Raw genomic sequence first — 15,694 nt, forward strand, 5'->3', positions numbered from 1 at the left:
CATTTGAGTGAGTGGGCCGGCGAGCAAGCAGAGAGATGACAATCCCTCACTCCCTATCCTGCATCACCACAGTTTCACCCTCACTGTGCAGCTGCGGGCAGCAGAGAGATTACATCATCTCTCACTGCCCGCCCTCACATGTGCTGAAAAGCTGGGGAGAGGAGCCTTTCTCTCTGTTGTCACTGTTGCCTGCCACCAAATTGCCTTTACATTTAAGAAGTGACAAGCTGCATCTGGTATTTTTTGGTGGCAGGCAACAGTGGGAAGCTTTAACTGGTGGCAGGATAGTGACAATCTGCATCTGGTGGCAGGCGACATGGCAAGTGACAAGGTGCATCTGAAGGCAGGTCACGTGACAAGCTGCATCTGGTGGCATGCAACATGGCAAATGACAAGCTGCATCTGGTGGCAGGGGACATGGCAAGTGACAAGTTGCATCTGGGGGCAGGCGACGTGAATGAATGCGCTTCAATCATCCCGACACCATATCAACCATGGTGCCGTAAAAATTGAAGCTCCAACACCAGCCATTGCCCTGACAAAATATAGCATTACCAACCCCCCACCCCCCCAACTGACTAGGGCTTGTGATAAAACACAGGATGTCCCCAGGTATAAAGTATAAAAAGAGCTCCTCTACATGAAACGTACAGTAAAGCTGGCTACAGAGAGATAAAAATGTTGCCGGTTGAGCAGGGTCTAGCTGAATTTCAATCAGTGTGTGGCCATACCTGTCCAACAGAAGTAAAATGTTAGATCAATTTCTGTCAAATGGACAAGCTGGAAAACTATTGTCGATCAGTGGCAGCAGCCTCTAATCAGTGTATTCTGACAGCACAAAGTGTCCCACTGTTACAACACAATGGCATGGCAGGAGGTATGCCTTCATCCACCTTGTTTGTGTGGGTGAAGGAATTTATTTTTCTAATTAGACAGCAGGCTAAATGGGAAAAATAATTAATAATCATCAATGACCAGCTTTATTCTTTAACAAAATTATGGAAGTATAGCAGAGCAGACAGTGGTGAATGACAGTCACCAGCTCTTTGCTCACGTAGCTCTGAGAACTTGAGCGATCAGCTGTGTTTTCTCGGTTCTCCACCTAGGTAAATATGATTCTGTAAAAATCAAAAAAATAAAAATACCATACTTCTCTTTTAACCTACACTGGTAGAAATAAGTGTACAGGATCACATCAATTACTTCTATAGGGTGTAAGCAGGGTCAGCGGTTTGCAGTTATTTTCAATGAACAAACAGGTTCAAAATGTTGGACTCCGGCCAAACAGGTTAATACACACATATAAAATACAAATATGGGGGCCATGGTACATGCCAAGATTTGTACCGTTATTAATATAAATACATTTTGGTTTCAAAATTATTTCGGGTTCACAGTGAAGTGTACATTGCATGCAATTTAAACCATGAATTTGTATGGCTCATGTCGCACAAAACTCATGCAGGACCCTTTTTCGTCCGCACCGGAATTAGATTGCATGGGTGTTCACACTCATGCGATCGGATTCTGAAAATTGCACTGCGTTTTACAAACCAATTTAGGGGTGTCGTTAATTTAATGTGTGCTCCACAACCGGTTTGCACGAACGGGTTGCGATTTTGATGCAGAGTCCTCAGTGAGTTTGCATTGCATCTAGCGTGAACCGAGTCTCAAGGTAGTATACATTCCACACTGTATATGGCAATGTGTGATTCGTTATACATTTATAAATTTGTATGCCTTTCTGCATTTTATAACTGGTCAATCACTTTTCTTATTGCCAGTATGTTTCTTTTCCCATGAATGATTTAGAAGGCAAAATCTATACAGCTGATATATAACATTTTAAACACGATTTACAGTAATATGGACTTTTCAGTTCTTGTTTTGCTGTCACTATTTCAAACCCATTTAAAAAACAGCTTCCTTTGGCCTGTAGAACCAATAGCTCCAGCATTTTCTCATTAATACACCAGAGAAGTGTAAAACATGAGATTTCAGTTAGATGTGAGAGCTGCACCCTCAGAGGACCTCTGCATGACATATTTACTTCAAGTGGTTGCACGATTGTCAAGCGATTATGGTCATTTTCTGATTGTTTAAATACCAGGTCCCTTAGCTGATGCTTCAGCTCCCTGAACATTCGAAAATGCTCTCACAAGCTTTTAGAGGAGACAGCTTTACCTGCCCCGCTGTTACTTGAGAAAGACTGACCACAGTTCACTGCCAACAGCCAGTTCAGATAAACAGAATGGAACAAGACATTTCTGGAGAAAAATGTTGAAAGCTTCCATTAGACTGTACCAGGGGTATAAACTAAAAGACAGCTTAAGTCTACGCTGAAGATGGCTACATGGATTCTCATTACCTTCTGAACTACTGCACGTCTCAACGTTTACCTTAAGATTCATTATTATATTTAATAAAAGCAAAAAATGCATGTCCAACGTACAAAAAAAACCAGAGGGAGATCTCTGACCAACTGCAGTCGATGAATGCAGCAGTTTTCCTAATCAATAGTACAGATTTATAAAATAGTGATGAATATACCTGGTGCATTTATTATAATAATGAGCAACTATGCATTTCCTTTATCAGGGTTAGTAATGCATGACCTCTTTTTTCCTCTTTTACACAGTAGAACATGTAAAAAAAAAAAAAAAAAAAGGAAGCTCTTTTTCCTTTTACACAGTAGAACAAAAAAAATATTGAATTTCTAGGTCAAAAGGAAGATTTTGTAAATTATTTTATCCTCAATATAAAATGTTTTAAACATTCTAAAAGATTATGCAACCAACAATAACAGCAGCAAGAATCTCATCTGTAAAAAGCTCAACATTGCCTAATTTTCATACATCATCAGATCTGTTCAAAATTATGAAAAGAATTACAACAGGAGTAAAATATATGCCAACACAGTAAGGCATTGCCATTACAGAGATTTAAAAATTAGATGCCACAATATCCTCAGTTTATCTTTGTCAGAAACATCATCTGAATGATGTAAATTAGCCATCATGAGAGTAGAGCCGCATGAAATATCATTGCTCGGTTAAACATATGTAGTGCATGCATGGAAAATGTTCTGCAAGTAAATTACTCGTGTTCTGTATCTAATCTGTTAGTAATATGGCATCTTAATGTAAACATTTACTAAAAAGATAGGACACAAGAATGAGCTATACAGCTGTCAGATATAGTCCATATAATATAGATTTATTCACGTGCTGTGTTTTCAGGCATTGATAAAATAGTCATGCTGTAAAAAGTCTGCATGTGATATGCACAGTTCCAAGAAAGACACCTAACCCAGCTATAAAGGTTTCATCTTTAGTTTAGTATTAATATTCGTTTTAAGCACAGTACATTTTCAGTTCAGTAAAAGTCTACCGGTTTACAGACAGAAAGTCTGAAAATCACAGAAAGCGCTTCCTTAATATCTTATTTTGAAAATGTATATTTCTGCTAAAAAAAAAAAAAGGAAAAAAAAAGAAAAGGAAAAAGAAATCACAAGTGAAAATATCATTAAAAAAAAAAAGGTTTAATCTTCAAATTAAATTGGATTACAACTCTCTTCCCCAAAATGAGTAAGGAAGGGAGGTGTTGTAATCAAAATTCATATCAGCAATCAAATTATAAAAAAACATTAACCTCCCTGGCGGTAAACCCGAGCGTGACTCGGGGTGGATTTTTTATGCTATTATCGGTATCCCCGAGTCACGCTCGGGGTGGATGTGCAGAGTGTGCAGCGGCTTACCTTCTCGCTGGATCCACAGACAAGTTACTCCACAGACAAGTTACTCAAGTTACGCATCCAGCGATGCATCCCCGCTGTGTGAGCGAGCGGGTCCTCCTCGCTCGATTCACAGTCTCCCCGTGTGCCGCCGATCTCTGTTCCCTGCGACGTTACGACGCACGGGGGCGGAGAACGGCGCCAAATTCAAAACAGTAAACAAACACAATACATACAGTATACTGTAATCTTATAGATTACAGTACTGTATGTAAAAAATACACACCCCCTTGTCTCTAGTGGTCTGCCCAGTGTCCTACATGTACTTTTATATAATAAAAACTGTTCTTTCTGCCTGAAAACCGTAGATTGTCCAAAAAAGTGTCCCTTTGTGTCAAAAATGGTTTTAGAGCAGCTAGAAAACAGCGATAATAAATTATAATCACTTGCAGAATTGTGCGATAGCGATTTGTGGGGAAATACGTCATAAAAAAATAAAAGTAATGACAGCGACAATTCTGCAACTGAGCAAATTTCAGTGATTTTGAGTTGATTACATTATTGAATAATTTTTTTATTATAATTATATTATTATTTGTTATAATTATTTAGAATTATTTATTATATTATAATTTATAATTTTGTTTTAAAAAAAAAAATCATACCCGGGATGCCTACAAGACTCTTGTTTGGTCAGATTTAAGTGAGTTATTCCTAAGAATTGCAGGCCTACAGTATAAAACGCCAAATTTCCTTGCAAAATAATTGTACCGCTTTCGGTACGTAATTCCAGACAATCATACCGCCAGGGAGGTTAAAAAGGTATCTAGTACACAGCTCAAGTTGAATAAATACCAATTAGTCCAGAGTCTGCAAAGACTTAGAGATGTCTAATTAAGCTGTGGTAATTCGAGGTTGTGTAACTTTCATTAGGCATTGTTGGGTAGTGGCAAATCATATTATATTATGCACTTTTATTCCCATTTATTGTACTGTTGTATGTTGAATAATTTGCTAATATCTTTTGCTATAAATTAAAGGATAAGTTCACCTTTGGGAACATGTTCCACCCTTTTTTTTAGTGGTTGGAACTCCCCATACTAGCGGTCACTTTTTGAAAACAGCTCCGCCCACACGGCAGCATCATTAATTTACAGAGCTCTGTGTATGAATGAACTACAAGCCCCGACATACTTTGTAGCTGTCGGCTTGTAGTTTTCAATTAACTACCATGGCGCTGTTAAGCATTGTGGCATTTCACAGAGTCTTCCTGCCAGTGTAAAACTGCTTGGCTGTACAATGTACAAAGCAGACACACACTGACAATGTGCAGGAGACCTGCACTGCACCAGCGATCTGACCAATGGTGTAATGCTTTCCAAGCTCCTTAAGAAAAAAAAAAAAAAAAAAAAAACACGGGTAAATACACATTTTTTTACCTGCAAAAGAAATGTGCATTCAATATTTTTTTTAAAAACAGGAATTCGCCCTTTAAATATTTATTTTCATTAAACAAAATTTAATTTTAATTATTACGTTTGATCTCTAATGCTCTAAACCAGAACCTAAAAAATTCTTGCTCTTTGTAGAACATTACCATAAACTCTGTTTCATCCCTGTCTGGAGTGGGTGTCTTACACACGGTCGTTTTTTCGGCACGAAAAAAAGAAATCTTTCAGCATGTCCAAAAAAACAAAACGTTTTTCCAACTTCATCATTAAAAACGATGTTGCCCACACACCATCGTTTTTAAAAAATGATGAACAAAGCGCGGTGACGTACAACACGTACAACGGCACTCTGAAGGGGAAGTTCTATTCGCCTTTGGGCTGCTTTTAGCCGATTCCTTGTTAGTAAAAGACGATTAGCGTTTTTTTGTCTGTTACAGTGTGATGAATGTGCTTACTCCATTATGAACGGTAGTTTTACCTGAACGAGCGCTCCCGTCTCATAACTCGCTTCTGGGCCTGCGCGGGTTTAAAACGTCGTTTTAGCCCACACACGATCATTTTTTACAACCCGAAAAACATTTTAAAAAACGACATTAAAAAATGCAGCATGTTCGAATTTTTTTTTTGTCTTTTTTTCATGCCAAAAAACGACCGTGTGTACGCGGCATTAGACCTTTTTTAAACTGTCAGAATTTTTACAGTTGATACTGTGAGTGGCTCGTGTTTCTAATAATAATAAATGTTATATTTGTGAACACCGAGCCAAGAAATACACACACACCCCGGGGTTTACAAGACCGTGTTATCAATGAGCCTGCATCAGAATTCTTGAAGAAGATGCTGACACTGGACAATGCATGAACAAAGATTGCTCCAATCCACTGGAAAGAAAAGCATATGTAGGCATGTGGCTTATCCCTTAAAAGCAATAAAATCTAAATGAAAAAAAATAAAAAATTAAAGTGCCTGTTCCCCCTGTTTATGAGCAAATGCAGAAAAGCACATAGGTCACACAAATATATGTTGTTAACAGCGATTGCACCACACGTGAGGTATTGCCATGAACATCACAGTGTAACCTGTAAAGGCTTTAAAAGCATTGTCTATGGACAAGTTTAGATACTGTAGTTTGTAGTAATTTCATATGCACGCATGATTTTAAAATGTTGACATGTTTGGGATCTGTTTACTCCATGCAACATAGTTCTTTATATATTGCCAAAACATTGGGTATTATATTGTGTTTGTGTGCACTAACGTTTAACTAAGTGTATTTTTCCCTGAAAATTTTCATTTTAAAATAGCTGTACAAATATTGAGGGAAATAAAAAAAAAATTGCAACAACCACCATTTTATTCTCTATGACCTCTGCTTTCGATAAATATATAAATGTGTGGGTGTTTGAAGTAATTTTCAAACAAAAACAAAACAAAACGCAGGATTCTAAGGCTGGGTTGGATGCGGGTTCCCTGCATCCAATTTGCAATAGCAATAGATTGTGACTGGCTCTCTATGGAGTCGGTTCATATATTTTCGCAGTGGTTCCCAGGCGATTTGCACAGGAACGGTGTGCATCTTTTGGACCATTTCAGGTCCGAATTCAGCCCAAAATTATGGCTGAAATCAGACCCGAGACGGTGAACGAGGACGCACCAGACTCCTGCTGTAAACCCCCGCATGCTCATATGTGAACCCAGGCCAACATGTATGTGAATTTTTTTTAAAGTTGGCCCAGACAGCAAGTGGTTTAAGTGAGAGACTTCTCTGTATAGTTTTGTTCTTCTTAGGGAAGAACGATGATCAGGTACACAGTAAAAGAGTTCATTTATAAAAGCTAGGGCAGAGAGTTCTGGAGAAAGCAGAGCCATTACTACCAAACCCCACTACAAATCCTTGTTTAATTTTCTTAACCACTTCCATACCGAGCCTTTTCACCCCCGTTCCTGCCCAGGCCAATTTTTAGCTTTCAGCCCTGTCACAATTTAAATGACAATTGCGCGGTCGTGCGACATTGTACCCAAATACATTTTGATCATTTTTTTCCCCACAAGTAGAGCTTTCTTTTGGTGGTATTTGATCACCTCTGCAAATTTTATTTTTTGCGCTATAAACAAAAAAATGAGCGACAATTTTGAAAAAAAAAAAAATATATATTTTTTAAGTTTTGCTATAATAAATATCCCAATTTTTAATTTTTTTAGAAAAAAATGTTTTTCTTCAGTTTAGGCCGATATGTAGTCTATATATTTTTGGTAAAATAAATAAATAAATAAGCGTATATTGATTAGTTTTCACAAAAGTTACAGCGTCTACAAAATAGGGGATCGTTATATGCCATTTTTATAAAAAAAAAATTCCATTAGTAATGGTCGTGTTTAGCGATTTTTATTGTGACTGCGACATTATAGCAGACACATCGGACACTATTTTGGGAGCATTCACAATTATACAGCAATCAGTGCTATAAAAATGCATTGATTATTCTATAAATGTGACTGCCAGGTAAGGGGTTAACACTAGGGAGCGATCAAGGGGTTAATTGTGTGTCCTAAGGAGTGCTTCTAACTGTAGGGGGATGGGACTGATGAGGAGAAAACCGTTCGTTGTTCCTATATACAAGGAACATACGATCAGTTCTCCTCTCCCGACAGGACGTGGAGCTGTGCGTTACACACACACACAGCTCCACGTCCCTGCTCTGTGATGAGAAATTGTGGGTGCCGGGCGGCCATCGTGGCCGCCGGGCACGCGCACCGAGTACCCTGTGATGCGGCGAGCACGCGCGCTCGCTAGAACCCTGGGAATGCAAGGACATCATATGACGTCCACCCAGGAGGGAGGGTGACTTCCGCCATCATTTTACTATATGGCGGTAGGCAAGTGGTTAAAGAAGGTAAGATCACACCTGGAGAGTGTTAAACATTTTTGATAGCGTTTTCTTCAATCAGTTTGTAAACCAGTAAAAATGTGGCATTGGGTTCTATTTAGTCAATAAAAGATCCAAGTTCAATCTCCCTAAATTCTGTATTGCTTTACTTTGGATACAGATTGTGTCAAATGAGCTCAAGAGATTGTTTTTTAAATTCGGTATTCTGACTCTTGAAAGATTTAAGCGGTTTCAGCATTTAAACTATTTTTGGCAAAAATAAGGTAAAGAAAGACTAAAAAATTCATAAGATCCGTTTCACAAATTACCAGCTCAACCAGAAGCGCGTATAATAAAAATGACAAAAGATTTGTTCTTATAGCTGATAAAAAATTGATGCCAAAGCATTCAAGTAAAGTTACTTTCTGTGTTCTGATTTAATGAATCATTTGAGCAGTATCTGACAGAGTGACACAGATGTAGGGCTCGTTGAAGCCTACGCTAATACCTACTAGTACAGCCTTTCTTGGGACAGTGAATATAGAACAATGTGTCAGACTGAAGCAATATCAAAATATATTAAGTGTAGTGCTAGGGAGACTACAATGTTGGTCCACAACGTTCCTTGACCTGTGAATGTCTCGTAAGTACTTCCCTGCCCTAGAGGCTCAAATGACTCATCAAACCCACAACAAGAGGTAAAAGCAGCAGTTATTTTACAGAAAATTACTGTAATTCCAGATATGTACCTTGTTTTTGGAGTTATGGGAAGATTCTATTTTCAATTCAATTGAAATATTCTTGGAAAAACAAACATTTTAAATGTACGCTATAAACGCCAAATACAATTTCATCAACTGTCTACCTAATGTTTTTCAAAATGTAAGCATATCTTACCTTACATATAGACATAAAATAATAATGTTGATAAACATATGTTACCTAAAAAAATATATGTGATCATTACATAATTATGTACACTATACTTTTCCTTGGGAACACAGGGGCTTATTTATTAAAGCGTAATTAAACCCAAACATTTAATATATTTCAGCTTACCAGTACTTAGAGATGTAGGGGCAGATCCACAGAGATCTGCACATGCGCAGTGTATCAGAGATACACTACGCCGCTGTAACTTTCCCGGCTTTGGTTCGAATCCTGAAAGATTGCCCGCCGAAAGTTACGGCGGCGTAGTGCATCTCAAGCGGCGTAATGGCGCAAAATTCAAATCGGCGATTAGGGGGCGTGTTTCATTTAAATGAAGCGCGTCCCCGCGTCGAATGAACTGCGCATGCGCCGTCCCTACATTTCCCACCGTGCATTGCGCGAAATGACATCGCAAGGACGTCATTTTTTAAACTTAGACGTGATTTACGTCCATCCCGATTCACGGGCGACTTGCGCAAAAAAAATTTAAAATTCAAATTTCGACGGCCATACTTAACATGGCAAATCTAACTATACGCCGCAAAAAAACAGCTTTAACTATATGCCGGAAAAAGCCGACTAGAGACGACGTAAGAAAATGCGACGGCCGTTCGTGGATCGTCGTAAATCGCTAATTTGCATACCCGACGCGGAAAACGACGCAAACTCCACCCAGCGGACGCCGAAGTATTGCATCTAAGATCCGAAGGCGTACGAAGCAGTACACCTGTCGGATCCAACCCAGATGCCGTTGTATCTTGGTTTGAGGATTCAAACTAAAGATATGACGCGGGTAATTTAAAATTACGCGGCGTATCACTTGATTACTTTGAGGATCTGCCCCGCAATGTCTACATTAGTTTTCTTCTGTCAGACTTCTTTGCCCTTTTATTTGCACCTGGTAATTTTGCGAATGAAACACTCCAATTCTACACTCATTTTTCTATTGTCACTATGGAGTCAGCCATGGTGTGATATAGGCTGCCTATTAAAATTTATTGATGGAATTGATTGATGGGACCAGTAGCTTATATAATAAATATGAGGTTCATTGCGCTTTTTTTTTCAAGTTCACAGAAAGTGAATATTTTCTGTCAAGATCAACAGGTATTTGCTGGAAATATTCTTAGCCTGAAAATTGAAAATGAATGCAGTCACCACATCTAGGAACTGGCAAGTACTACTGGTATACTACATATTTGTTTTGGGATTTAGATGCACCTTAAGCCAGTACAAAAAAAATGCATGGCGTCATAAAGGTGTAAAATTCTGGCAACCAATAAGATTTCAGGCCGCCAAAGTCAGAATAATAAAAGGTTATATGCTTAGCTACTATGAGTTACTTTACTCTTTACATTACCTATACCCGTGTCCAAACCCTTGTAAGCATGTTAACATTTTTAGAGTGCCTATTCTCGCTCTCCCCTTCCCTAGTCAGTGCAATATGCAGGAATTTGAGGAGGCATCGAATGTATGCAAAATTGTAATCAATTAGGGTTGAACAGTTTCTTACATAAATGTTCAGACCTGACTGTTTCTTTCTAATAATAAACATTGCATTTTCAGCTGGGTTGGGGCAGTGTATGCTCTAAAAAGTAGTAAAGAAAAGTTTTTCGACTCAATACAATGCTACCAATCACCAAACAATTGTGCAGTACAATCCATATCCAATACCCTTATAACTTCTTCTATCCAAAAGTAACCACTTGAAGGCCGTGCTTATTCTGACACTTTGTTTACAAGTAAAAGATCTGCATTTTTTTCTAGAAAATTATTTAGAACCCTCAAACATCATACATTTTTTTTTTTTTTTTAGCAGAGGACCTAGAAAATAAAATGGTGGTCGTTGCAATTTTTTATGTCACACAGTATTTGCGCAGGATTTTTTCTCAAATGCAGGTTATTTTTTTAGTACTCTTATTAATTTTAATGCAAAAAAAAAACAAAAAACACACACACACACACACACAATATTCAGCCCAATATTTAAGTACGATATAAAAGATGATGTTACACCGAGTAAAATAAATACCTTACAGATCATGCTTTAAAATTGCGTACGCTCTTGGGGGGCATGCCCTAAAATAAGAGGGTTTTGGAACAAGATTTTCTCCATGGTAAGTAAGGTTATAGGACTTCAAGTTCCCAAATGCCCCCCACACGGCCGAAAAATTTCCCAGTCGAAAAAGCCTCCAAGAGTGAGAGGCACCTGATCCATTTAATTTTCCTAGGAGCTAAACTGACCATAGCAAGAGCTTTAAAGCAACCTTCAGTCTCCTGCACAATGGAAAAAAGAAAATCTTGTGGATCATGGCCCAGGAGAAAATGGTCAGCATTCTCCAGGACACGGTGCAGATGTTCGAGGCCACCTGGGAAACCTGGGCCAACTTCATACACATCTCCTTGACTCCATCATAATGATTATGCCAAGTATTGTTAGGCATTGCTGAGGGACATCTACAATACTGCAACCCTCTTCTCTTCCTTCTTTAACCATTTCATTTTTGCTCTCTCCTTCTCTGCCTCTTTTCCTCTGCTTTTTGGCTGCCTCAGGTTTAAGTATGGGAGGTCTCCGAAGCACATGGGAAACATTCTTCAGTAGACCCCACAATGTAGGGATGATTTAGTTTCCCTTACCAGAGGGAGGCTCCACTCGGGAGCAGTTGTACACCCATAACTCATTTTATGGTTCACCCCTTTCAGGTGTCGTCCATCCAGTGTTAGTATACCTAGTACCTCATTAGTTATTGTTCTTATATTCTATTGTTATCACTAGGTTATGTTGGGTCATAGGTCACTGTGCTGCACGTTTTAAGGGAGAGGTTCAGGGGATCCCTGCCCCCGTGACAGGAACCACACCTGTTGTCTGATCAATCTGTCCCTTTCTTTCTGGAATCAGCACCTAGGAGTGCTTTTAGATAAAAAAGCAACTCCGGCTGAAAAAAATACCGGTGTTATGGCATAAAGCTGCAGCCATAACCCTAGTATAACAACTTTAAGTTAATCACATATGGGATTCAGCGGCAAGTGGTTAAAAATGTAACAAATCTCATAAGAAAGTGCAAAAACTTATAAGTGAATATTATTCCATTTGGTACATCAAACCATCCAGTGTCTAGTCAATTATCCCAACAAACATTATATATAATTAAACTTTATATGAGTAAAAATAAAGAATCAGATTTGTGAAAAAGGAGTTCATTAAAACTAAGTTGTCAGGTCACCTGCGGTCAGGTGACAGATGCACACCATTGGGCACAGGAGTGCACCGCTAAGGTAGTGGACCCTACGGCTGACTGCTGTGGACAGAACACTGGGTGACTAAGGAAGGCAGATCCACTGGAGCACTAACAGGGATCCCACAGGGAGCTAGAGCCTAAGATTCTCCAGGAGGCAGAGTCGAAGATTCAGCAAGTGTTCACCAGAGCCTCTAGTGGTGAGGATGGACTGGGCTGCAACTGGATCCAGGCCGCGGCCCCCAGAGTCCCCCAGCTCACGCTCACTGTAGGCTATAGAGGATAGAGGGGAATCAGCAGCTCAGGATACAAGAGATAGTGAGGGGATAAGCCAAAAGGTCAGGGCGACTAGCAGACAAGGATAAACAAAAGACACACCAAAGGTCAGGGTCACAAGCAGACAGGGATAGTTGAGAACAAGCCAAGATCGATAAAACAAACTGTAACACCTCTGGTGAACGGGAGTGAACCACAACTGCGATTTAAGGAAAGGATTCAATGCACTTCTCTATGTTATGTGAGAATTCAGTATTGGGCCCCAGGCATCACTCCAATCAGAGAATAGGAGTTTGGGGGTTCTCTACATCATCTCTCTCTCTCTCATAAAGGAATGCGTTGAGCTACTAGGGGTGGACGTATTACAACATGCGTCCAAGCACTTGCATTAAAAGATTACAAAGCACGTGATGATTCCAATGCACTTCTCTTATACAAGTGATTATCAGTACGGGACCCCAGGCGTCACTCCAATCAGAGAAAAGGAGTTTGGGGGTTGTCTACATCATATCACTTAACATAAGGAATGCATTGGGCTACTAAGGGAGGAGGTATTACAACATACCATCCAACCTTAGCCAAGAAAAGGTATAACGACCATGTTCGGTATTTTAGGGCGGAAGCCCGTATACAAATAACGAATATCAGGCATGTAGCATATAAAAATACTGTATGCAAGTAGCATTAAGCTGAGAGCGACAATTATAGCTTAAATGGTTTAAGGGTATATGTCGCTTAAAAGACTTTGCACAGCGTCCAGCTGAAGACACAGCAAATAATCACAAGTAGCAGGATAGCATTAAATAATCCAATTTCAAATACAGTACTTGTAAGGCTATATGTGAAGCGGGTAATTCTAGAGCAGTAATAGTACTTATCCGTTTTGCAGGGATGTGTATTTTCCAGAGTATTGCAGCAGCAATGGGATTCTTCTATGGAGGGTCTCCTGGTGGGGGATATCTTGCAGTGTCCACAGCAGCTCATATAAGGTTGGCAGTGCAGATCCAGGCGTGGATGGTACCCAGTTAAGGGATAGATGGTACCTGTAGTTTAAAATAGCCAAGCCGGCTACAGCCGAAAATAATAGAACAGTGTGCTGTCTGCACACCGCTCTCTTTATAGGTGAGAGGCAGGTGCCTTACAATCAGCAGTGATCCGCGGTGCACTTCCATGTTCCATGGTGGAACGCATGCAGCGCCGGGCGGTGGAACGCATTACAGGTAACAGACGAAGAGAGCCTGTTACACAAACAGACAGACGTAGCACACGGTAAGCCGGAACTCAAACACACAATAGCTTAACAAACACTGTTGATCAGCACGGTTGGCTTGCAGTGCACAGGTTAATATAGAGTTCCCTGATAGGGCCTGGGGTGGAGCCATGCTTAGAGGAGAGATTACTTAAGCAGCCAGGTGAGACTGGCTGGCCTCTAAGGTGAACACATGGAGGAGGTAAGCAGACAAACATTATTGCATATCTATGACATCAGTTCTACAACAAAAGTGACACCCACCACATTGTATTCGCTTTAATTGCCTCCTTAGATAATATAGCGTATTGTGACCACACAGGTTCCCTTCACCAACTGTTGGACACACACCCACCAATTTCAATTGCCCAACTCACTCAAGATAGGCAAAACTCATATAGAGAAACTTTGGTTATTGCTGCATCAACTACTGGCGAAGGAGTCCAGGTGCACCTGAAAGATGTCTTTTGAGACTAAATATACTTTAAGGGGGCGGGCCGAATGTAGCGGTGACATCATCACGCATGCTGTGAGAGATGTGTTTTCATGTTTGTACATCCTGGCTGTACACTAAAGTTTTGTGAGTACCGATCCTTTTTTAAATAGATGCTTCAACCTAAAAATAGTGCACTGTGGAGCCTCTTTCTGTGTTTTTTCCTGTAACATGTCCGAGTTGGTAACTACAGAATTGCCATTTGCGATGACAGTGTTTGGATCCTAGCTGCTCTTTGGATCCCATGTCAGACCCCTTGATGTGTGGGGTCCACAAGTCTTGCTAAGCAGCTTGATGTGATGGTGGAGGGGCACCTGGAGGATTACTCTCTAAACACAAGTCACACGTTTTGAAGCATGGGGTATCGACACTTATGGACTTTATGCCACCGATATAAAGCACTATATACGTTTTTTTTTTTACCCTGTAGGCGTGATTTTATATTTCTTTATTGTCAATTTCTACTTTGTATTCACGCATTATTAGAGTTTAAAGAGATGCAACACATTTATTTGATTCATATTATTCACCTATATGAGTTTACACTTTATTATGAGATTTGTAACATGTTTATTTTTGTGCCATCCACAACCTGGCCCCCAGCTACATCACTAACCTAGTCTTAAAATACAAAACTAATCATTCTCTTCGCTCCTCCCAAGACCTCATACTCTCTAGCTCTCTTGTCACCTCAACCCATGCTCACCTCTAGGACTTCACCCGAGCCTCTCCCATTCTTTGGAATGCTCTACTCCAATCTGACCGACTATCTCCTACTTTGTCCACTTTCACACGATCCCTGAAAACTCATCTGTTCAGGAAAGCCTATCTGGCCCCCACCTAACAACTGTACATTTATTTTCACCATCAGCACATCACCCAGAGTTATTACCTCTTGACCCTCCCTCTTAGATTGTAAGCTCCAACGAGCAGGGCCCTCCGATTCCTACTGTATTAAAAGATAATTGTATGTGTACGGTCTACCCTCAAAGCGCTGCGTAAAAATGTCGGTGCTATATAAATCCTGTATAATAATAATAGTAATAATAATAATAATAAAAGAAGAAGGTATAAGGGTAATGGATTTGGATTGGTAAAAAGTAGTGCTGCATTTAGTGGAAAAAAACGTATTTACCACTTTTAGAGAGTACGTTTTGTAGGGGATATTAATACACTTTTGACTTTAGTTTTTGCAAGGACTTTTTGTCTGTGACAGAGCTATACTGGGTTGGGAAGTGTCAAACTACCAAACATTTAATATAAATTTCTCAAAATAATAAAAACTGGCAGAGTTTTTTTTTAGCCTTTTTAATATGAGTAAAAAAAATTTAAATACTCACGCGGACAGAAGAACAATGGCGATTATAGACCATTCTGGAATAGCGTGAGTGATATTTTTGTTTGAGAATCTGAAAGACAAAAAAAAATAAGAAATAAGAAGAAAGTCCACAAACAGATC

General features: G+C 39.6%; 1 protein-coding gene across 1 annotated transcript in view; it reads right to left on the reverse strand.

Moving 5' to 3' along the window:
- RPAP2 (RNA polymerase II associated protein 2) overlaps positions 1-15,694 on the reverse strand; it is a 105,397-nt gene that overhangs the window by 17,881 nt on the left and 71,822 nt on the right. The window contains exon 11 of the mRNA XM_040360030.1: positions 15,576-15,644. Coding sequence (XP_040215964.1) covers positions 15,576-15,644 — 69 coding nt within the window. The remainder of the gene's footprint in view (positions 1-15,575; positions 15,645-15,694) is intronic.

Source organism: Rana temporaria, chromosome 7 (assembly GCF_905171775.1).
Source record: "Rana temporaria chromosome 7, aRanTem1.1, whole genome shotgun sequence".
NCBI classification, from domain to species: Eukaryota; Metazoa; Chordata; class Amphibia; order Anura; family Ranidae; genus Rana; species Rana temporaria.